This window comes from Grammomys surdaster, unplaced genomic scaffold, assembly GCF_004785775.1.
Source record: "Grammomys surdaster isolate TR1022 unplaced genomic scaffold, NIH_TR_1.0 681, whole genome shotgun sequence".
NCBI classification, from domain to species: domain Eukaryota; kingdom Metazoa; phylum Chordata; class Mammalia; order Rodentia; family Muridae; genus Grammomys; species Grammomys surdaster.
Window position 1 is genome coordinate 111,493 of NW_021605100.1, and position 23,805 is coordinate 135,297.

Here is a 23,805-nt window from a genome sequence, read left to right on the forward strand (position 1 = left end):
TCTCTCTCTCTCTCTCTCTTTCTCTTCCCTCCATTCTCAACTCCACTTTCCATGCTCTAAGTAAACTCTATTCCATATTATATCGATAATAATGGCTGGTACCTCAGGCAGAAAGGAAGCCCCAGCACGGGCTTGCAGAGGCACACCCTCACTTCACTATACTTTTCTCTACCAATACATATACTGGCTTTTTCTTTCTTTTTTATAAAATACAACACTGTTATATGTTGACAAGCAGAGTATGCTTTGTACACAGAGAAAAACATGTAAAATATCTTTAGACAGTTATATAAATATGTTTTCATATAGGTACCTATAGTCAGATTTAAAAAAAGCACATGAGAGAAAAATCAGTGGAACAAAGAAGGACCCTAGTATGTTTTTAACACGAATGTTTGCTAAAGACAGCATCAGATCAGTGGTCACAGATGAATGCTCCCTTACTGAAAGCTAAAACTCAGAGGCTGAAAAGGGGAGGTATTTTCACACAAGGAATGAAAGTGAGAGGCACATCATGGCATATGCATGCCTGTACTCTCTAGCTCTCTGTCTCTCTATCTTTCTCTGTCTCTCACTGTCTCTCTCTTTCTGTCTCTCTCCCTCTCAAACACACACACACACACACACACATACACACACCAATTAATTTAAGCTGGGTTTACTGTATTTTCTTAGAGGTCATTCCAGGCAAAGTCAGGATAGTAAGCATGAATGACTAATAAAGCAGGGAACATTGAAATGTATGGGAAGCCTGGAAGTTTAAAAGTATAGTTCTTTTAAGCTGTTAAAGGATTATATGTATACAGACACATGCATACGTGGATTTGACAGTTTGGGGGGGGTGGGTCTGAGTCAGTGGGATCAGTTCAAATTCAAGTACTCACAAAATGGTAAAAAGAAGTCATCCTGCTAAGTGCTCACAGCACTCCAAGCATTTCTGGATTCATTTTGTCATTTAATGGCGATGATAACCCAGGAGGTGTTGTGGTGTTGGCTAACTAGGAAGTGGCATTAAAATTGTATGACACCAATCTAAAACCAAGGCCCAAATTCTATACCAGTACAACAAAAAAATGGCAAGGAAACATAAGCAATTCATAGAGGAACAAGTTTCCTTGAAAGATCATTGTAGACTGTGCTTCCCCAAGGAGGAGATGGAGTGGATGGGATATATGTCAGATGAGGTTTTCCTCAGGAGAGAAGGGAGTTGGCAAGGAGAAGTTTCAGAAGGAAACTAAAGCAAAGATTCCATTCAGGTCTTCTCTGTGTTGCAGTCTGAGCTCTTCAAATCCCCTCACTGAGAAGAGAAAACCCTGCCCTTTTAAGAACCCCTCAACTGTTGCTTCTCTGAAGTTGTCCTGGCTTGGTTGAGTTGGCACCTTTCATCCTGCTTGCTTGGTTCTTCCAGAGGATGGGCTCCTTAACAGATTACCTCTTATTCTTCCTCACATAGCATGAGGCAAGATTACAGTGGAGGATATAAAACACTTGTTTTCTTATTTCCTAGGAACAGCTGGTTGTTTTCCTCAAAAATCGGTTTTTGCTTGGTCAGAGTTCAAGAAACATTAAATGCTTTTCTATAGAACACTGTAGACTTGGAGTTTAAGATAAGGAATTCAACTTCCTGACCTTGTAAAATCTTTTTATGCAATTCACACCAGTGAGAATGGCTAAGATCAAAAACTCAGGTGACAGCAGGTGCTGGTGAGGATGTGGAGAAAGGAGAACACTCCTCCATTGTTGGTGGGATTGTAAACTGGTACAACCACTCTAGAAATCAGTCAGGCATTTCCTGGGAAAATTAGACATAGAATTACCTGAGGACCCAGCTATACCACTCTTGGGCATATACCCAGAAGATGCTCCAACATGTAATAAGGACACATGCTCCACTATGTTCATACCAACCATATATATATAAAATAGCCAGAAGCTGGAAAGAACCCAGATGTCCTTCAACAGAGAAATGGTTACAGAAAATGTGGTACATTTACACAATGGAATACTACTCAGTTATTAAAAAACAATGAATTCATGAAATTCTTAGGCAAATGGATGGAACTTGAAAATATCATCCTGAGTGAGGCAACCCGATACAAAAGTACACACATGCTATGGACTCACTGATAAGTGGATATTAACCCAAAAGCTTGGAATATCCAAGATACAATTTACAGACCACATGAAGCTCAAGAAGGAAGACCAAAGTGTGAGTGCTTCTGTCCATCTCTGAAGGGGGAACAAAATACTCATGGGCACAAATATGGAAATAAAGTGTGGAGCAGAGACTGAAGGAAAGGCCATCCAGAGACAGCTCTACCTAGGCATCCATCCCATATACAGTCACCAAACCTAGACACTATTGTGGATGCCAAGAAGTGCTAGCTGACAAGAGCCTGATATAGCTGTCTCCTGAGAGGCTCTGTCAGAGCCTGACAAGTACAGAGGTGGATGCTCACAGCCAACCATTGTACTGAGTATAATGGAGGAGGTAGAGAAAGGACTGAAGGAGCTGAAGGGGTTTGTAACCCCATAGGAAGAACAATAATATCAACCAGACTCCCAGACATCCCAGAGAATAAACCACCAACCAGAAAGTACACATGGAGGGACTCATAGTACCAGTCACAAATGTAGCAGAGGATGGCCTTGTCGGGTATCAATGGGGGAAAAGTCCCTTGGTCCTGTGAAGGCTTGATGCCCCAGTGCAGGGGAATTAGAGGGTGGGAAGGTGGGAGTGTGTGGGTGGGCGGGGGAACGCCCTCATAGAAGCAGGGGGAGGGAGATGGTATAGGGGAGTTCTGTGGGTGGAAATCAGGAAAGAGGATAACATTTGAAATGTAATCAAAGAAACTGTCCAAGAAAAAAAGAAAAAAAATTTTAAAAAACCCTTATACAAAAACTTAACACCCCTCCCCCCAGTAAAATTTTGTTTATACAAAGACCCCACTGCATTCTTGGAAATTAACGACAACATAGACCATCTCTTTCCTCTTTCCTTCATTTCCTTTAGGCTACATTTTTTTTTAATTGGTCATTCACAAAAGACTGAGGTTCGGTTCAACAGTAGCCAATGAGGGAAGTCACAGACAACACCTGAGTCAGAATTGAAAAAAGCAAGTGTACTTCCTGCCTGTCAGTTCCAAAGGAAACGCCAATTCCTTAAACTCCAAACAGCAGCCCAGCTATCCAGAAACAAGTTCAATGTGGACTATAGAAAGATTTCTGGCAGTTAGATAAAAGCCAGAATTTCTTAGGAACTTGTGAAACTGGTTCCCTTCTACAAAAAGCAGTCATTTCCTTACCTCTGGTAAAAGGACATATAGCTCTCCCATTAACAAACACCTGTGGTGACTCTCAGCCTATCAAGGTCCATGCTAGCCCCCAGACTCCCTTTGTCCCCATTCACACATTTGTTATGTATTTCAACTTCCCATGCCTGTTTCCTGCTCCCCTGCAGAGACTCATCCTTCTTGTAACCCAGCTTCTCTCCCTCTCAGTTTCTCACCTCTCAGGTTATGTCCTGTTACCTCCACTATTCTCCCCCACCTCTCTAGCCCCAGCCATATTCAGTCTGCTTTTCCCTCTGCTGCTCTGTACTCTTCCATATGCCTCTGGTCGTTCTCTCTCATGTCTACAAACAAACAAACAAACAAACGCATCCCTTCTCTTAACCACACTATGGAGCAGTCATGTGGTAAGTGTATTCACCACCCCAAGTATACCCTCTGGGTCAAGAGTAAAGTTATGCCATATCCAAATGCTTCAGTTGAAGGGGAAGTGTGGTCTATTCTTTGTGACCTCAGACTTATATCCGGCAAGAGGAAACTAAACCCGTGTAAACGGGGTGACATCATGAAAGAGCAGCTGAAAAATAAAAAAGAGAGTAGAAAAAAGTGAACAAGAATGTTGCTAGGAAACATGGTATCACTTAGTGTGCGTCTCCTTGCCTGTGGATAGCTCATGGCAAACACCCTAGATTCCTCTAAGTCCAAGAAATAGGAAGAGAAGGCAGAGGACACAGAGACACTGAATGAAAATGATCATAGGAGTGGAAAATATCTCTCTATGCTGCAAAACAAAAACCTGAACAATCTGGATATGACTCTCGGAGGTAGGATTATGCTGTCATTGTTGCACTTAAAGCTCAGGGGAGTTTCCTGCACAAAAGAAGAACTTAATGATTTTTTTTTTTTTTTTGCTAAGAGAATATTTACAGAAAAGTCTTCCTTAAACAACAGTCAACAGGTGAAAGTGGGCATCTGTGAGCTTTTTCTTCAAATAAAATAAACTATGTAGGCAGAACAGATGAAAGAAACCATTTCAGAACTCAGAAGCCACCAGTCAATGAAATAATAAAAATTATCTTCCCAAGAAAAACTATTAAATCTTTTCCAGACAGTGAGGCTTGTAACCCTCTCTCTTAAGGATACTTCCACCTTAGACCATTCCTCAGTACCCCCACAGAAATCCAAAGCCAGCAGCTGTTAATCTCACTGGGAGAGAATAAGACCACTAACAAAATGTTGAGTTAAATTTGGAGCAAGCTTTAATTAAATACTGGCCAGGATAATAGACTTTGGCCAGGTCTGCTTCAGATTCCGTCCAAAATGGCCACCAGTTATGTTGGTCAGGTGCTTATAAAAGCAAACTCACAAGATTCTGTACTTCCAGCTTCATCTAATGGTGGCAAGCATATATCCTGACATATTTGCTGCCTACCTACCTCTGGCCTAAGTGAGATCAATCACCGCCAGTGTTGTTGGATCAACCAAACATTTTTAGTGGCATGAGAACAGGTGGTTTAGATCTAATATGAACAACAGTCTCCAGCATCTCAGGGATGGCGATGGGCTCACAGTTTGGAGGCATTTTTATTTTATGGCTCTCTTAGGCACAGTAATTAAAACTTCAGATAACTTTGGTCCTCACTCAAATTCACAATAAACTAAGGCATCTGAACTCCCTTTCAGTTTTGTTAAAAGTATTTTTCTCTAAGCCATTAAATAGTCTATTCTAACTTTAGTTCTCCAGATGACGTCTATTTGGAGGGCTGCTTGTGTACGTGCAGACCACAGATCAGGACCAAGAAAAAAAATCCCCACCTGTAGAGAATTAGTTTCCAAAACTTCAGCACTGAGCTGGTATAATGGGTGCTAAGGCTGTGGTTTCACATGGGGCAAAACATTTGGCTCAGATTTTAAAAGTAACTTCTGGAGGATTAGAACCATAGTAACCTCTGTAAAAGAAAATCATATTCCAGGGCATCTTAAGCACTGAGCATCCCCAGGCTCCAGTACATTCCCAGAGAAGACCCATGAACAAAGTCCCAGAAGCTTTGTTGGAGTGTAGACAGAAGCCAGAAATGAAGATAAGGTCTCCTAAATTTGCATTCACTTCTCCTTGGCAAAGGTAAAGAACTTAGAGACCAGGCATTCATTCGGTATGGCAAAAGCAGGTTTAAGACAGGCAACCCCCATACTCTAGGCCTTTGGACTGACTTTTCTTAGAGTGTTCTTTAAAAACAAAAACTGATTAGGAATTCTTTTCCTGCCCCTTTGAGATGTAAATCTTTTTTTAAAAAAGCTGTTGCTGTGGGAGTTAGAATCAGGAATGTCTTTCCCAAGACCTGAACAGTAGCCCTTTGAAAGGGAATCATTAGGGAAGGTAGTGGGCCCCACCTCTTCAGACTCTAATGGGAATGGAAGGCAGCCTTAAAAGCTACAAAGACCAGAAAAAGTACTTCCTTAAAATTAGGCCAATTAGCAAACACAGATGGCACACACACACACACACACACACACACACACACACACACACACCCCTCACCCCCACCCAGCTCTCACACCCTCCCCAGATCTTTGTTTCAATGTTCATACTAGAATTTGGTCTTTTCTGTTGCAGGATCATTTAATGTTTCCCTTTTTAAATCTCCTTTGCTACGTGAGAATTTAATTGAGAAATTCTCTGACCAGTGATTGATTATATTAGCCTGTAGGTATCTAAGTCTCCAAAGAAGAGGGGTGGTGGGAGTATGATGAGACAGAAGAAAGAAAAGGCAAAGAATGGGAGGGGAGGGAAGGGAAGGGAAACTAATGGCTGCAGAGAAAAGTTGCTGTTCAATTAAAAACAAAATCAATAACTCACTCTATGGATAGCGGAAGAGATATTACATATCACTGGAAATGTCCAATTTTCAAAATTAACAATAACAACAAAAACACTCAAAAATGAAAACAAAGATGTATTATACACCAAAAAAAAAAAAATCTAGTCAATAGAAATGTTGCAGAAGGGACTTGGTAGGGAAGGGGATTAAACAAGATACTATAAATATGTTCAATAAAAACTAAAAGAAATCATGTCTTATTAAAGTAAAATATGATCTATTCTATTATTAAATGAATAATGAGGCAGGATGGAAAATTGAGGAACTTAGAAGGACAGTAGAATGGAAAGGACTTAGATGAAAGTAAAGACTTCCAGACCAATTAACAAAATTTGCTATTATAGTGGCCTCTATCGAGACAATATTCCTTTTATATAGAGGTATTTTAAATAAGAATATAACTTAGCAATGAGTCGTGCTAACACATTCAACTTCCGAATACAATCTAATTGTTTCCCCTTATGTGAACCTGAAATATCTAGGAATCTCACCAACAAGATTATAAACTATGCTTACAGTGAAAATATATCCTAATTCCCTGGGCCAGTCTTTATCTTTGCCAACGGTAACAAAAGCATACTCACTCATAGGTGGGTCTGGTCTGGGACCACCCGTACAAGTTGTGTACATCATAGTGCTGCACCCGGGAGCCATCTGGAAGGATCTGCTCACTCTCCATGCATAGAGTCTTGCTGCTCAGGCCCACATTCCTGGCTTCCAGATCTGAGGAGGAAATAATGAGTTATTTCCCACACATCTTGATTTATATGTTGGCATGTCTATCATAACAGGTCAAAATTGCTTGAGTTTTTTTTTAATGTAGAAAAGCAACATCCTGTGATTTCATAATTAATTAAAGCTAAACAGAACATGTAGGCTGGATGAAGTATCATCTTACTTTAACTCAAACTTAATGTGCCGGCTCAGTCTACCATGACAAACTCCTTTGATGTTAACACTTTTTCTTCCACTAGATGGTAATGTTCTCAAGGGAATATATAGGTCTTGTTCAAATCAGTTCTGTATTGATGTGTCTAAATCTTTCTGGCTTGTCAGCATTTGCCTGATAAATATAGAGGAAGAAGTAGATGGGTGGATAAATGGATGGAGGGATGGATGGATGGATGGATGGATGGATGGATGGATGGATGGATAGAGACATGACCAACAACATAGACATTAAGAAGCTTGGATTCTAGTTGCAGATAGAGTGCTTTTAGAATTTCATTCCTTGAGCTTCTTTGTGACTCAATATGCTGAGATGTCTTGGACCAAAGCCTTTTACTCCTTATTCTGGTACAGTGAACACCAAAAAGAATCTTTCTTAAAGTATCTGAACATAGGTAGATAGTTTAGGAACTTAACTCTAATGAGAAAACCCTTTATGTTGGGGCAAGTGGGTTTACATGCATATAGAGGGGTGTATTTAAAACGTGGGCCATAAATTTGTAGCCATCCATACAATCAGGTGTATTGCTCAGTTTCTTTTATAACACATCATGGCATTATTTTTGTACCTAATTATTAACTTACTAATTTGCATATATTCAAAGTTACTCTATTTATGGATTTTATGTCATAGTGAAAGAATGTTTGCTCTTCCCCTTTCTTATCCAAAAAATTATGGCTTTATATAAGACTAAAAGGAAAGAGAATCTTGAGCAGAAAAGAAATCATACCTGGCATGTAGGATGGTTTATTGAGAATTTCATTGCGGCAGCCCCCGACAGCTCCATTCACAAAGTTTGAAGGCTCATTCATATCCTGAAACAAGCAGACAAAGAAAGATTCTGTCATATCAGGGGCAGCATGTCATTTCTAAAGAGAAGACTAACCTCAAAGAAATGACTAGGTTGTGTAATCCTGGTCTTTAACCTTGTCATGGATTAAACTGGAATTTAAAAACCCACATCAGCTTAGTGGAGTAGAGCAGTAAACTTTCCAATTTACCTTTTAAATCCTAGGAAGGCTATGTCATAACAAAAACATTGAGATAACATTTGACCCTGAACTTAATGAAATATCTTAATCTATACTCCTTACCCAACAGGCCTGCTTTTATTTTTCTATTCATAGACTGTTTACTTTGTATCTCTAGCCAGTGGCTATTATAATCTTCCTCTACCTTTTCTTATAGCCCTAGGCTTGCTATGATTCTGCTACTGGCATAGGATGGAAAATACTCTGAGTAGTTGTAATAACACAGAAGCAATGCTTAAAATCAAACCTTTCATTGGGGAATGTATATCTCAATTACAAGGAGTGGAAGCCCTGAGGTAATGTACATTGTCTGTCAGTAGAATAAAAATAAAATCAGTCAGTCTTTAAGAAGAATACAGGCAACGACAAGTATTTGGGACTAACTATGCATTGTTTTGGGTTACTCAACAATAGTTTCTTTTCTTCTAGAACAGTAGTTTACAACCTGGGGTTTGAACAACCCTTTCCCAGGGGTCCCCTAAGACCATTGGAAAACATGAATATTTTTTATTATAATTCATAGTAGTAGCAAAATTATAGTTTTAAAGTAGCTATGAAAATAATTTTATGGTTTGGGTCACCACAACATGAAGAACTGTATGTATTAAAGGGTCACAGTATTAGGAAGGTTAAGAACCACTGTTTTAGAGCAAATATCTCATAATTCTCTTCTTCAAAGTTGCTTACATTTCTTTACTTTCTGGCTTGTCTGTTTGGATTAATTTGTGTTCTTCCACAAGTTTATAGTATGCTTGTCTGTCCTGAAAGTTCAGTAGCCAGTGAAGCCACAAAGCAGCCACAGGGCTCAAGTTTCTCTTTGTGCAAATGTGAGCATCTTTTACTCAGACCTAGTATCTAATAACTCCTCAGAGATGGCTTAGAATTTGCTTAGGGTTTCAGGGGTCTACATGTGGGATGGGAAAGCATGATAGGAATAAATAAATTCCACCCCTAGAAAGATACAAATGGAGGAGCCCTCACTGACACCTCCCAGAGACAGCCCATCAATCCCCAAATTGATGCCTTGTCTATTCCCAGGTCTGCCCTGTCTTGCAGGATGGACTTGCAGGCTTTGGAGTGAATGTATCAACTGAGAAGCAAAGTCAAGATACTGACCAATTGGAAATAAGAGATGCCACAGTGTTCCTCCTTGTTGCCCATGCATTGGCATTCCTGTAGCCCATGTATTAGCATCTTGAGCAGCTGCCACACCTCCTCAGTGGACTCCACTACCAGACATGTCCCTGGGCAGGACCACAATAATTCTGCTATTCCTGGTCCAAGAAACTAAATTACCTTCCTTTCAGTTACCCAGTCCTATCTGCCTACTCTGCTAGTTTATAAGGAGCCTTCCTGAGTTCTGATTGCTTATGTGTTCCAAGAATTAAAGGTGCACTTACAATCCACAGTCCATCAAACTTCAGACTCTTCTGTGGCTCCTGGGGATTTGAATACAGCTCTTTTATCTCTTTCTTCCACCATTGGACTGTGCTGGTACGCAGAAAGTCAGGAAAAGCAACATAGGCCCTGTATAGCTGCAAGAGCAACATACGATTTTATAGGAGAGTTCTACCACTATCCTGGAAGGAGAATACTTAAGGCAAAAGAGAAAATGGGCAAGCATTTAAGCCTGTCCAGTCTCTGATCTACCATTAGATTACTGCTGCTGTTGCTTCAGAGTTTAGAATGGACAGAAAAATGGAGGGAGGTGGGGGGAAGTCCTCTAAAAACATCTTTAAAGCATAGGACTTGTTTTAGGATTTGACATTAACCATGGACAATAGAAAACTAATAGTCTCTAAGCAGTTGAATTGTAAAAATGCCTGGGATTCTTGTAGATTGGCCAAACTTAGGAGGACCTGGCTGTTATCCCGGGAAAAATGAGCTGCATGGTACCTAAGTGTGTAGGCTTGATGGAACAGAAGGCATGACACCAATGACTTTCCTCCTTCCAGCCTGATAGCCTTTGGTCCTCAAGGAATTCGTCAACAAACATCTGCTTGAGATAGTTTAGTACTTGGGAATATAGTCTAGACTTTGGTTCATTATTTTCTAGCATCATTATATTTTAATCGCAAACTATTGACCACATAGTAATTCATGGGATTTCATGATAATTTTCTTTCTATAACCTTCCATTTTGGTTGGCTGTCAGGTCTTTCATTCGAGCACTTTCTTCTGTTAAAACTGACCACCAGGCAAGCAGACTCAAGCTAAAGCTACTTAACCAAAAAGTGGAAGCTACTCATTCACTAAGAGAAAACACAAATATTCAGATAGATGTTTAGTGTGATGTTAAAAAAATATCTCTATGCAAGTTCACCTTAAGTTGAGTCTCATGGTCAAGGGATCCATCCACATTTACATTGGGCAACTCTGCCCACACCTAGACAAATAAGAAAAATCAAAACCTTTAAATCACTGAACACAGTGAGGTGTTTTGCACGTAAAGCTCTAAAGGGAGGCAACTCTACACATGCTTCAATCTTTGTTCTAAATTAAGCTTTAAAATCTGAATGTACAGAATTCACCTGAATTATTCCATACGTGTTCATCTTTTAAATTTTGAACTCAAGTAACTAATTTCATTTTAAGTGTATCTTCTGCATGATAATATTTCCAGTTTCATTTCATTTTTACACATAAAAACTTTTCTTTACAAATAAATGTGAAATACGATGATAAAGAAATGACTGATTGACATTTTGGCTTGCTTCCTGACCAAGGCTGGGCCCCTCATAAATTCCTGTCTCATCGCATACTGATTGATTGACATTTTGGCTTGCTTCCTGACCAAGGCTGGGCCCCTCATAAATTCCTGTTTCATAGCATACTCCTCCATATAAGCTTCTCAATCCTTTAAGCTTGTTCTCGATATTTTCAAGCTGTATCAATACTTGTTGAGTAGTATATGTAGCATTAACAATCCATAGTACTAATCAGTTTTATTTATTATTAGCATTAATTATATACATGGATAAATCACCACAGTACATTTTTTGAACACTTAATGTCTAGCCCTTTTCCAGGATCTATATATTCTGAGATTTCAACAGGAAATACTGTTGGTTTCCTTAGTGTTCACAGAAGTCTTACATGATTTGTACACAATATTTTCTGAGGGCAATGGTACTTCCTATAACACAGTTAAAGCAGGTACTAAGAGCTTTGAAAGAGGGCAGATGTGACAGCTCATATGAGTTCCAATGTGTTCAGTGAGAAGGCAGCATTCAAAATAAAACCACATGCCTAGGGCAATAGACCAGCATGTGATAGATTTAGGAAAGGAGTGTGAATCTAAGAGATTCCTGGGTTTCAGGAATCTGCATAAATTACCACTGATACCATACATATGGGATGAGGATTGAAGCCATAGGAAAAAATCCAAAGAAACAGGATAAAGAGTTAAGGGTTTTTTTTTAAGTATTATTCTTCAAAAGTGAACGTTTATTTTAAGTTCATGTGGTAGAAACACAGATCTTAGAGTTCTAATTGATTATTAATTTTGATTTTAAAAACATTCATGTCAAATATGAATGGTGGGAATATCAGATTATTTGTAAGCAATGACATCATCCCATGTTTTAGAGAATTTCTTATAACTTTGGGTCTAATGCTTGCTGTGCTAGGTAGCATCAGAAAGATTTCTTCTTGTATTGTAATGTGTTCATTATATAGCATATATTTACAGAATCTATAGAAACTTACAGTGAGGTGGAGAATATAGTTGTGTTTCTCCAGTCTTACCTTGCCCCAGACAATGTCATTGGAATCAGGCCATTTGATGAACACATCATTTTCCTGTCCTCGAATGAATGTGAGATAGTTTGTCTCATTGCCAGAAATGGCTGGATCCTGTGTTAAGAGTTTTAAAATAAAAAATATTAATGAAATATCTCCAAGAAACTTCCACATCAAAAACTGACAATTCAGAGTGCAGAAAGAATTAATGACCCAAGAAGTAATATTAAATAATTTTTTAAAAAAGTAAATCTCCATTACCAAAATGGACATTACATGGTGCAGTACATTACCAAAATCAGTAAAGTACATTGTTAAAAGTACCCAAAGGAAAATAAATGATTCTTAATAACAATCTCTTTCAAAAAGAGTAAAAATCTAGTCAATAAATGAGATTTCCTCTATTATAGAAAGTACCTACCCAGAGCTATAGCTTATAAAATGGGGAGGAAATTTTCAGAAACTAAGAACATGACAAGAGTGATTTTTTTCCCAATCACACATAGATCCATTCAGAAAGGAAGATGGTCAGGAAAAAAAAAGAATTAAAACAATAGCAACCTACTGGAACCCTCAGAGCTCCCAGAGACTAAACCACCAACCAAAGTGTACATATGAATGGACCCATGGCTCCAGCTGCATACATAGTGGGGGATTGCCATATCTGGCATCAATGGGAGGGTAGGCTCTTGGTCCTGTGAAGGCTCGATGCCCCATTGTAGGAGAATGTAGGACAGTGAAGTGGGAATGGGTCGGTGGGTGTGGGAGCACCCTCATAGAAGCAGGGGGCAGGGGGATGGGATAAGGGTTTTGCAGAGGGGAAACTGGGAAGGGAGATAATATTTGAAATGTAAATAAATAAAATAACCAACAAAAAAGAAAATAGTGATGTACGGTTATATTTGGAAAACAGCTTCCAAAGGTAAGCCAGAGTAGGAAGACTAATATTACCTTCAAACGGAGAGACTATGTACTATATTACCACTGTGTAATCACAATACCTCTTAGAGAAGCAAACAATTCTATTCTATGACCCAACTTACAACTAAAGTAGCTATCCCCACCTACTGCATCTCATACTGACCCAGCTCGTCTCTGTATTATGCTGGTTTATAATTGACAAACAAAACATCACTGACTGAAATTATATTTTCATATTTATTTCTTGATTGTATTACTCCACTAGAATAAATGATTTCTTAAGAAAAGAAGGCTTGTTTAATAATCCACCCTTTCCCTACAGCTCTAAAATAATGAACTTCAAACACCAACATTCAACAAATACACCAATTAACAAGTGAACAAAAGCCATATGCTAATGTTGGAAGCTAAAAGGTTCATTTGCTGATAATTAAGCACACTTGCATTCTGGATCTGTTGATGAGTTCAATGAAACACCAGTAAAGTCCTGAGATTCATAACTTCTAAGGATGATACCAATGTGGATATTTGGGGGGCCAAGTGCTTTTGAGATTTTATTTTAATTATTTCTGCCTTCCCATTCCTCCCTATAGACCCTCCCCAGGGAACACATATACAATATGCTCCCACACCCAAGGCTCAGGGACATTGCAGAAGAGTAGGTGGAAAGACCTGAGCTTCGCTGTGAGATCCTGTCTCCTAGTAACATCAGAAGCTACACCCATAAAATCTCGCCAATATAACCACCCACCCAAATATGAACTGAACAAGGAGGACACCAACAGACATGCCAAACTGCACAGGGACAAGCCCAAGATGGTTTTTAGCATCCCTTCTTCCCTGGGAAGAGATGACACTGAGACACAGCAGGATCTTCCAGGCACAGCCAGAAGCAGTACAGAATTCTGTTTGATGTATTCAGTGTTTCTTTTCACAGTTCTTACTTTAGCAAAAGCAAAATATCAGTAAGTGGCATTCCAGAGGCACAAAGATACATACTAAAAACAAAAACAAAAATATTTTACCTTTTTAAGGTAACTTTGACTTTTCTTTCCTTCTTTATTTATTTGCTTAAATTTTTTAAAAAAATATATATTTAAGGGGTTACAGGAAATTTCCAAAATGTACAAGGTTTCTTGTACCCATCACCCATTTTCTCCCAGTGGAATTATTTTGGAACCATGAACACAGGACGTCTGTCATAATACCCACCAGAGTGAGAATGAATCTCATGCCATTTGTCTTCATTTGATTAATGAGGGCACCGAGATTTTGAAAGCTGGGACTGAGGGTGAAGTCCAACTTCCGGTCCATGTAATCAATGTCTACATGCTGTACATCCTACAAGAAGCAACAGGAAAGATGCTCAGAGTCCTACAGTAGATATTCTGCAGGGACAGTAGGTGCTGTGCAGGCTCTGCCCCTGCTTCCTGATCTAGCATGGGTTCCTTGTAAATTCCAGCTTCTAATATATTCCTTTGCACAGACGTTTCATTTCCACATGCTGAAATTGCTCTCTGATTCCTGCTCACATATCACTTGTCCACACTTATCATCTGCTTCTTCAACTACCATTCCCTTTTTCCTTCCCCTGCCCCTCAATTCCTCTTCTCCCAAACCTTCTAATCTCAAACCTGGTGCGCCCATTAAAGTGCTGATTGAAATGTTCAAGGGTAGATAGTAAACATCAGCTAAATAACAGATTGCAGATCTGATTATTTGTTTGTCTGATTGTGTGTGTGGGGGTATGTGTGTCTGTACAGTAAATCTCACTGAATTTATTCACTGTGGAAGATTCTTATTTTATAGCTACCTTTATACAGTCTCATAAGACGTTTCTGCACTTGAAACTCACTAACACTGGGGTATTGAACAATAGGGAAAGTAGTTAATATTCAAATGAAAAAAAAAGAGAAAGCAAACTACTTCATTTTAGACTGAAGTGATAATCACCTGCATTCCCTTGTGACTCTAGATGAAATTCATTTGGAGAAGCATAGACTTGTAGAAAAGCCAAAACTAAGGCAAGAATGAGCCAGTGAATTAATAGCATTGATGATGTAAGGTAAACGTATGGATTTTGCTCATCTTGTAATTTTCTTGCATTTTTTATCTCTGTTTAACAAGTATATCATAAAATTTATATAAAAAGAGAAAAGCGCAGCTTGCACCTATGTGTCAAATTATCTTTAGTGAAAAGATCACCTTATTCTCATTTTATAATACTTATTTCCCTCCAAAGTCTTAGCAGATATCTAGAAGCCAAGAAAGAGTGCTAGAAAACTGATAATTATACAAAGGAAAAGTATCCCACATGTGTTTGTTTGCTTGTTGATTGCCCCTAACTACTTTCTCAGAGTTTAATTTGGGAATTAGATTATAAGACATGCATACATGTTTCAAATAAAGCAATGTCTAGATCTGTAACTGCTTCCTTCTTACTCTCACCTCTCTAAAATGCCCATTTCTGAGTTTCTATTGCCATGGCCTGAATAATCCATAGCTACTGCAATATTTCCAACGGCAGACAATGAATGCTAATATCCTACATCTTTCCCAATGCTTACTGAAGGGTACATATAGAACTCTTATTCATGAATCTTGCAAATGAAGGTTTATCATGCAAAGCAGTAGCATACATATATATAGTTGTAAGGCATTCTATAAAAGACTATCTCCACAGCTACTTTTCTTATACTAAAGTGACCACAGGTTTAAGTTATATGTACCTATTTTTGTTATACAATTAAGGTAAAAACCAGAGGCAGAGGGAGAGGTTCATACATAAGGAATCTGTGCTGTGACCATTGCAGAATACAAATTGCTAATTTCAGCATCACTTTCATATCCATAGCGACTCAGCTGGAAACCTAAGGCCCAGTATGGAGTCATGGCTGGCCGGCCAATCAACTGGAATAAAAATAAAATATCAATTACTACCATTTTGTCCTTACATGCTATGTACTTTCACTTAATCACCATGCCACACCCCACAATTATTTTGAAAATTTTATATTAGTTTAAAATATTCTAAGTGAAATAAATAGAACCTACTAGATTTCAGAAGGAAGAAGCTTGATCAATTCTACTGAGTTCTGAGAACTCTCACTCAAGATAAATAAGAAAGTCAAGTGTATAACAGCCAAGGGGTTGAAACACTATATTTAAGTTTTCCTTGCATTGCTGAGCCATTACTCCAGAAACCTGAGACCTCCGTAGTGATTCCTTATTACAGACTCTACAATAGAATACTGAACAAGTGGTCAAGAGAGAGGTGGGTTCTTAATATGGTGTTAGTACCTCATAGCCCTAAAGTCTAGTGTGTCAGCTTGAGTAAACATATGAATGAGATCTAAAAAGCCACTGTCTACCAGAAATATGAAAAACTCTTTGAAAAACTGTTTTAGATTTCAAGAAGAATACCAATCCTTTCATGGGAGCACCCATGAGTACAGTGAACAAAAGAATCTTATGTTAGTGTTAAGAACATGATCAGTATGCAACAAATACATGATGCTTTGTCAGTGGATAGACATGTTTCCAACCTGGGTGTATTGCTGAGTTACAAGTTCAGGTGTTGGCCCCAAAACCATATAGAAGTCCAGAATCCCTCCTATGGTACGGTATGTCAGGGCAGGGGTGGGCTGGAGTGTCACATCTATAAAGATTAGAAAAAATCAAATTGGTAATGAGCTATCAATCATGCAGATAGAGAATCTATACTAAAATTGGCTATTTTATCCTCACTGCTTTATGTCAACCTCCTCTGGAAAATCTTCTCTTAGGTAATAGTATTGAGGTAGATTCCATGTTCCTAAAATAAAATACACAGCACCAAACAGTATATGTTACCCTGTGAAAAAGGAAGCTAAAGTGTCACAAAAATAAGGGGCTATAGATAGTCAAAATTTTACATTTACTATATGGTCTGGAGTATTTAATAACTCTTGAATTAATGGATGAATAAATGAAAGCCAGTGTATTTTCCTTGCCCTTGAATATCCTTATCTCTAGTAACATCCTTATCCATTAGCATGGTCATAGTTGTATATGGTGGCATATGAGTATGCATCTTTGCCTTACCCATGGCATTGCTGTTCAACAGGAGCACTCCATGGGCATTACTATCATCTTCCAATGCCATATAATAAGGGTGAACACCATAGGAGTTTTTCTTGTACTGTAAGAAAGAACAACAGTGTAGAGAGACTATCTTGTGTATTGTATGGATGCATCACTTGTCAATTAACAAAACCTATGGCCTATAGGAAAGGATAGAATAGAAAGTGGAATATCCAGGAGACAGAAAGAATTCTGGGATAGAGCGAGGTACAGAAGATGGCCCCCAAGGAAGATGTGACAAAATGGATGCATGGTACCTGAGCACAGATAACCAGCCACATAGCAGAATGAAGGTTAAAATAAATGAATTATTTTAACTTATGATCTAGTCGGAGAAGAGCCTAGTTATATGGCTAAGGTACTTAAAATATATTTTGAGTCTGAGTCTTTTCTGGAAGTATGGAACTGTGAGGAAGAACCAGACATAAGTTCTATGCAATATGGTAATTGCAAATAGAAACTCTAATAAATTATATCCATATCACAAAGCAAACAATGAACTCATATTGACTGAACTCACCTGTCATGTTCTTCACAAAGCCTTGTCTTCTATCCTGAGTAAAAGTATGTGAGATCTACACTCTGTGTCCTTTTTACTATTACATAAATCTATCTTAGCTTTGATTACAGAAATAGACACTGTCTCCTTAAGTTTTCAGTTGAGCACTTATTGTATTTTTTTTGTAAAATAAAGCTTGTGTTCCACAGAAGTAGAGAAATTAAATGTTTTGCAAGCAAAAAATGACATAATACACATCCTTGTGTATTTGAGAGCATAATTGGTTAGTGCGAGGAGAAGTTGATCAATATAGAATATTTACAAATTTGAATAAGAATCTGAGTAAGTTTAGATAAAGAGTACATGACTGCTAATTTTATTCCTGTCCTTACCGATGGTGGCTCATCCCGAGCAAACATTCCCCATGTGTTCCAACTCATATTCCTTCTGAAAGATGAATGCTCTGCTTCCCCAAAGCCATAGATGTACTGAGAGGGAAGACGAGTTGAAATGGAAAGGAACATCTCACTGAAGGTAAAGCCAGGGAGTTGAGAATCCCAACTGCAATGCAAAAAACAGACTTTTATGGTAAGCTAATGACCACAGGCCAGACAAAACACAATACACATTTGGAAACCTCCAATTATCTGGATCCAGGTTCAAATGTTGTGAAATGACCATAACATAACAGATGCCATAATTAAACTTCACTTTTCCACAGCTGCATTTATATTCTGTAATTTGCAAGAGAGTCCCTTTTCTGGGTCATGGTTTCACTGAGAGGAAAGACTATGTCCCATTTATCCTTCTATGACCAGTCCTTAAAGCCTGGTATGTCACCTCATAGGAACCTATGAATGAGGTCTCCAAAACTACCATGTGATAGAAAAATTTGAAACTCTTAAAACTATTTGAGATTACAAGAAATTTCCTGAAGGCAGAAATAGAGAATACTGGATACACAGTCAAATCAACAAAAGCCCCACACAGGAAAATACATGCCCATGACAGTGACAGTCTCTAATGGGGCAGGGAACTTCTCAGTCAAAATTCAGACCTTCAACAGTAGGATAAGACCTGGTAGATGGCTTGATTGATGACTGACAACCTTTGCATACTTAATACCATGGAAGGAGTTATCCGTGATAAGAATAGGAACAAAAACTCTAAGAAGCCATTCTTCTCTTGCTATGAACCTCTTGCCTCCTCAGTTGTTCTTAATAATGCTTAATTGAGAGCAGATTCATTGCTTATTAAATCTGTTGTGCTTGCTAAATAGTTTTTTGCTCTCATTATTACAATAAACAGCATGTTTTCTTTTTCTGAAATCAAATCACACATATTTTTTAATCTTTCATTACTTTTTCTGAGTTAATGACTTGTAGAAAAATTAATTTCCTAGAGAATCAAGAGAAATTCACATTGACTTCAACAAACATGCTGATAATTATATGTTGTCTCAGAGATTAGGGGTTTTCCTTTAGTAATTAAAATCATTGTAATTAGATCTACAGTTTGTTTTATTAGAAACAAATAAACAGAGCTTACATCACAGTACCGGAGCTTTTACGTTGAATTTGGAGTCCAAATGGGTTGGTCTTAACACTTACATCATACAGGCAGTTCTCAGAGGAGCCGAGTGGTGAAGATGGGATGTTCAGAGGTACTGGGACCTCATACCTTTTATTACTGGTACTGTAAATCTGGGAAGAGGGAAAAAAGGAGTTTTAAGAGGATCTTCCAGGAATACATGTTAACAGTGCCTACTACAGAAACTGCTAAAACTGTTGAGAGTAAATTAGAGTCTCTTCTGTGTATTCCCCACAAAGCAGCTCATACTTCTCAGGGAGACAGGTTTTAATGACACGTGTGATGTAGAATACTGATCACAACAGAAGATGCAAAACTGTGGTGGATCTAAGTTCATATCCTGACTAGCTGTCTACCCGTTTCTGACCTTTACTTTTCAAAGGCTCCACTTCTACATCTGTAAGATAGCGAATTGTAGTAATCATCTGTCTGTCTATCTGTTCATTTGTGAGAGCCTCAGTGTACCTTTGACTGGCCTGAAACTTTCTATTCAGACCAACAGACCAATCTCCATAGAGATCCACCTATCTCTGCCTCTTGAGTACTGGGATTAAAGGCATGTATTTCCATGCTGGGCCATTGACAGTCTTTCACTGACCTCATCTGTACAAAGCCTCGAATCAAAATGTCTGTGTTAAGAACACAATGTTCTTGTGGTACTCCTAACAGTGAGTGAGAACTGTCTCTGACTCTTTAGCCTGCTTTGGACCTTTTCCTCCTACTGGGTCACTTCATCATCCAGCCTTGATATGAGGGGTTGTGCCTAGACTTATTATGACTTGTTATGTCATATTTGGTTGATATCCCTGGGAGGCCTGCTCTCTTTTGAAGGGAAACAGAGGAGGATAAGGAGTAGATATGGAGAAGACAGGAGGTGGAAGGAGGGACTAGGAGGGGAGAAGGGTGGAAAAACTACAGTTGGAGGATATAATACATGAGAGAAGGATTACAAAAAGAGAAGAATCAGTGACTGTCATGTGAGGGTTACCTTGACCTGTAGCATATTTTCTGTATGGTAAGTCACACTCAGTTTAAGAGAGCTGATCTTTCCAGAAAGTGGATCAGAGACAACTCTTGGAGCTGTTGCTGCCCGGGCAGATGTTGGGTTTTCTAGGAGGGTCAGGTCCAGGGTGATGCCTGTGGGCTGGTACTGAATGTTGCTGGCAGCATACTGGGGAATGGTGTCGTAGAAACAAGTAGGTACTCCAGGAGTAGTTGTATGCTGGAAAAGTAGGAAGAATTCTTGGTGAACTTCTACACTACAACTTTGAGACTCTAATTACTGAAAGAGTCGGTTAACGCAGAGTAAACTTCAAAAAAGTGGGTTGAATTGCTCCCCCACAAAAGAAGTGATAAGTTTTAAGCCCTAGTAGTGTGCATTTGACATGTTAGGGATAATAACATTGCAGATTATCAAGCTAATATGAAGTCATTAAGATATGCTTTAATTCAATGTGATTAGTGTATTTATTAGGAGGGAGAATTCAGACACATGCAAATACACACTCAAGAGAATGCCATAGTTAAACCAGTGGTTTGAAGGCAATGAGTTTTTAGATACAGTGTATCTGAAAGAAACACATATTCATCACCTATCACATGGTGTTCACATAATGCCTATCAGCACACCCTTAGAATGACCATCAAGTCATCAACCTCTTCAAAGTGCTTTCCAGCTGTCCAGATACCTGCTGTAAATATTTTATAGCTTCCTGGTCAGTGTGGTCATTACCTCCCAGAGGCACCCCCGCTGTTTGCAGCTTTCCTCTGATACTGCAGGATCCTCAGGGAAGCAGTTAAACTTCTCCAGGTCACTGACTACAAAATCCCACTCAATGGAGAATTCTTGTCCCAGTTTCAGTCCTGAGAGGTTATTAATGATCAATACCTGGGGAAAGAGAAGACTCCAGTGACAAACCAGGTTACTCATAGATCTGGAGATACTGTCCTTGGCTGATGGTGGGGAAGTCAGGACTAGTTCCTTTCTCTAATGTCACCTAGAATACTTGAAACTTGCTTGATTCCTAACCTTTTGGAGCCACCGTGAATGTAAGTATGAGACTAAGGATGATAGTAATCAATAGCTCAGATTTATTGAGCAGTCACTGCATAGAAGCCAACCAGTGTAACAATCATATTACACATTATGTGTGTTAATTCTTTAGAGTGACCCACTCCTATGAGTATTGTGGTTATCTCCATTATAGAGATTTAATAGTATTCCTAAGATCTTACAATGGGGAGAAAATAACCAGTATCACTACCTCATTGTGCTTAGTCTTTAAGTTTTATTCCTACCCTGTGCTATTTGTACTTTTGTGGTGGAAGACAGCTTACCTAAGAAATAATTAAATTAAATTAAATTAGCAGAAAATTTTAAATTAGCAGAAAAAAACTTCTCATAGCTCACTAATTCTTGCTATCTTCTTTAAAGTGCCAATGCCAATAAGAGGAAGGATTCATAGTAGCATGCACACATTTCTTCTATGATATGACGGATGTCCCAAGAAGAAAATTATCTCTATGACTATCCAAACTCAGAAAGGCAAAGGATGGAAAGCTCTCAAACCCAGGACGAGGCTTTCGGCTGGAGTCCTGCAGATAGAATGATCTCTCACCTTTTCTGAAGCATTGTAATTGCAGCTTGAAGTGGGGGTGATATTGTTATTCAATGAAACATTACAATCAGTCGGTTCTTTGTCCATCCCCAAGATTCTGATGTCTGTGAACATGATGTCATTGGGATCCACATAATTATTATTTACAATTTTTGCCTGTAAACGATTCTGGGAAGAGGGAGAAAGTCATTTTAGAGATTGGATTATATACATTCAGCATCTCCTGAAATCCATATGTTTCTTTATTCTCTATCTTTGTCTTCTAAGTTGATTTTCTTTCCTAAGTTGATCAGTGACTACCCCAAAAGCAGGTGTTGATTCAGACAGCAACACTTTTTCCTTTTGGTTAAGTGGATCATTTTGATTTTATTTGCTCAGAAAATATGATTTCAATTTATAGAAAGTTTCAGTAGTTACAAAGCAAAGAATGAGACCCAAGCTTATACAAAACTCAAGTAGCACAGACAAACCCCCCCCCACACACACATATACAGAGAGAGAAAGAGAGAGGGGGGGTACACATGCTCCACAGTAATTTTTCATTTTTGTTTTAGTGTTAATGATAAAAGCTAAATTTCATAAATGTTTAATATATACCAGACACTATGCTAATTATCTTGCATATATTATTCCATCTGGATGACTTCCTAAGCCATGAGGTTGAAATCTCCATTTTTTTTAAAAGATGAAGGTACTAATTCATAGATAAATTAAATGACTTATTTATAGAAACAGAGTTAAAAAGGTAGCAAAGTTGAACTAAACCCAGAAAAAGATGGGCTTGCACTCTGAGAGAAAGTAGCAGCACATTTTGCTAAGTATAAGGAATACAGTTCCATACAAAAAGGCCCCAGTGATATTTGAAAAAATTTCAAAAGCAATATAGTGGAGGAGGGAGCTATTTCAAAAAAGGTGTTGGGCTATTAAGACCTATATAGGCAAAAAATTGAACTTTGACCTAATTAGTTAAGATTGATCATAAATAAAATAATTGATATAGATAACAACACTTGAACTTTTTTGGAAAAAAATTAAACATCAGAAAACACTAAGGTTCTAAGGCCAGGTAGAGTTCTTAGACATGGCAACAAAAGGCAGGAGCCAGCAGAGAAAATAATAATAAATTAGGCATACCCAAATTTCAATATTTGCTGAATAAAAGTCTTTAAGAAGAAAAGTAATGCCTATATACAGAAGAAAGTATTTGTATGTCACATATTTAATTAAGTATAGATATTAAAAGTGAGCTGTTAACCAATGCCAAAAAACATCTAGCTAGAACATAGACAGAGATGTGATATTTCATGCAAGATAATATAAAAAAGACAGATATATGCAAAGATCTCAATATAATTAGACATTGAAGAAATAATAAAACAAGTGAAGATCAGAAGAAAATACCACACATAATGGGTAAAATGAAAAACACTGAAAGCTTTAAATGCAAGTAATTATGTAGAAAAGCAGCATCACTTACATATTAGTGGTTAAAATATAAAATAGACAGTCACTCTGGAAGATAGTCCAATATCTCTTACATTATAACATAATTTAAGACTTGGGCATGAATTTTAGAGAAATAAAAGCACATTTGAACACCAAAATCTCAAAACAAAAGGAATTAAGGAACATGAAATGTATGTTCTATGAACACAGTACTTACAGATGTAACAGAGAAATCATAGAGAATGTACTTTTTTTCAGACACTGAGCCTGAAAGAGATGAAGTAATATGTAAATGCTGTTACTGTGGGAAACAATGAAATTATGGAATCACATCCTCCTTATTTGAATTCTTCTGTATACAGTTCTGCTCAACCAAAAGCCCACTTTTGTCAATCTTTGTAGAACCTCAATACACTTTCTCTGAAGTCTCATGCCACTCTATGACTCCACTTGCTGGCATTTAAACTATTTTAAAGTTCCTTATGGTTCTCTACCTTCTTGGACTGGGAGCTTGCCAAAGTCAATGTTTATGGGATACTCATCTCTCTGTGCTTTGCATGCATCGTAGTAATAGATACTAAATATTTATAAATTCTAATTCTAGTCATCCTAAAAGCTTCTCTGTTGTAGTCATATCACATTTTACAATGCAAGACAAAAGACCTATATCACACGTATCTTTCTCAATGGTAACTGAAAGAGTGTCTTGCTAAGCTAAT

At 38.1% G+C, this 23,805-nt stretch overlaps 1 protein-coding gene across 1 annotated transcript in view; it reads right to left on the reverse strand.

Moving 5' to 3' along the window:
- LOC114633476 (probable maltase-glucoamylase 2) overlaps positions 1-23,805 on the reverse strand; it is a 76,651-nt gene that overhangs the window by 18,469 nt on the left and 34,377 nt on the right. Inside the window, 15 exon segments of the mRNA XM_028782036.1 lie at positions 6,754-6,892; positions 7,849-7,933; positions 9,550-9,684; positions 10,473-10,535; positions 11,897-12,004; positions 14,024-14,152; positions 15,596-15,721; positions 16,357-16,469; positions 16,895-16,991; positions 17,825-17,993; positions 18,981-19,135; positions 20,011-20,244; positions 20,755-20,910; positions 21,641-21,808; positions 23,304-23,353. Coding sequence (XP_028637869.1) covers positions 6,754-6,892; positions 7,849-7,933; positions 9,550-9,684; positions 10,473-10,535; positions 11,897-12,004; positions 14,024-14,152; positions 15,596-15,721; positions 16,357-16,469; positions 16,895-16,991; positions 17,825-17,993; positions 18,981-19,135; positions 20,011-20,244; positions 20,755-20,910; positions 21,641-21,808; positions 23,304-23,353 — 1,927 coding nt within the window.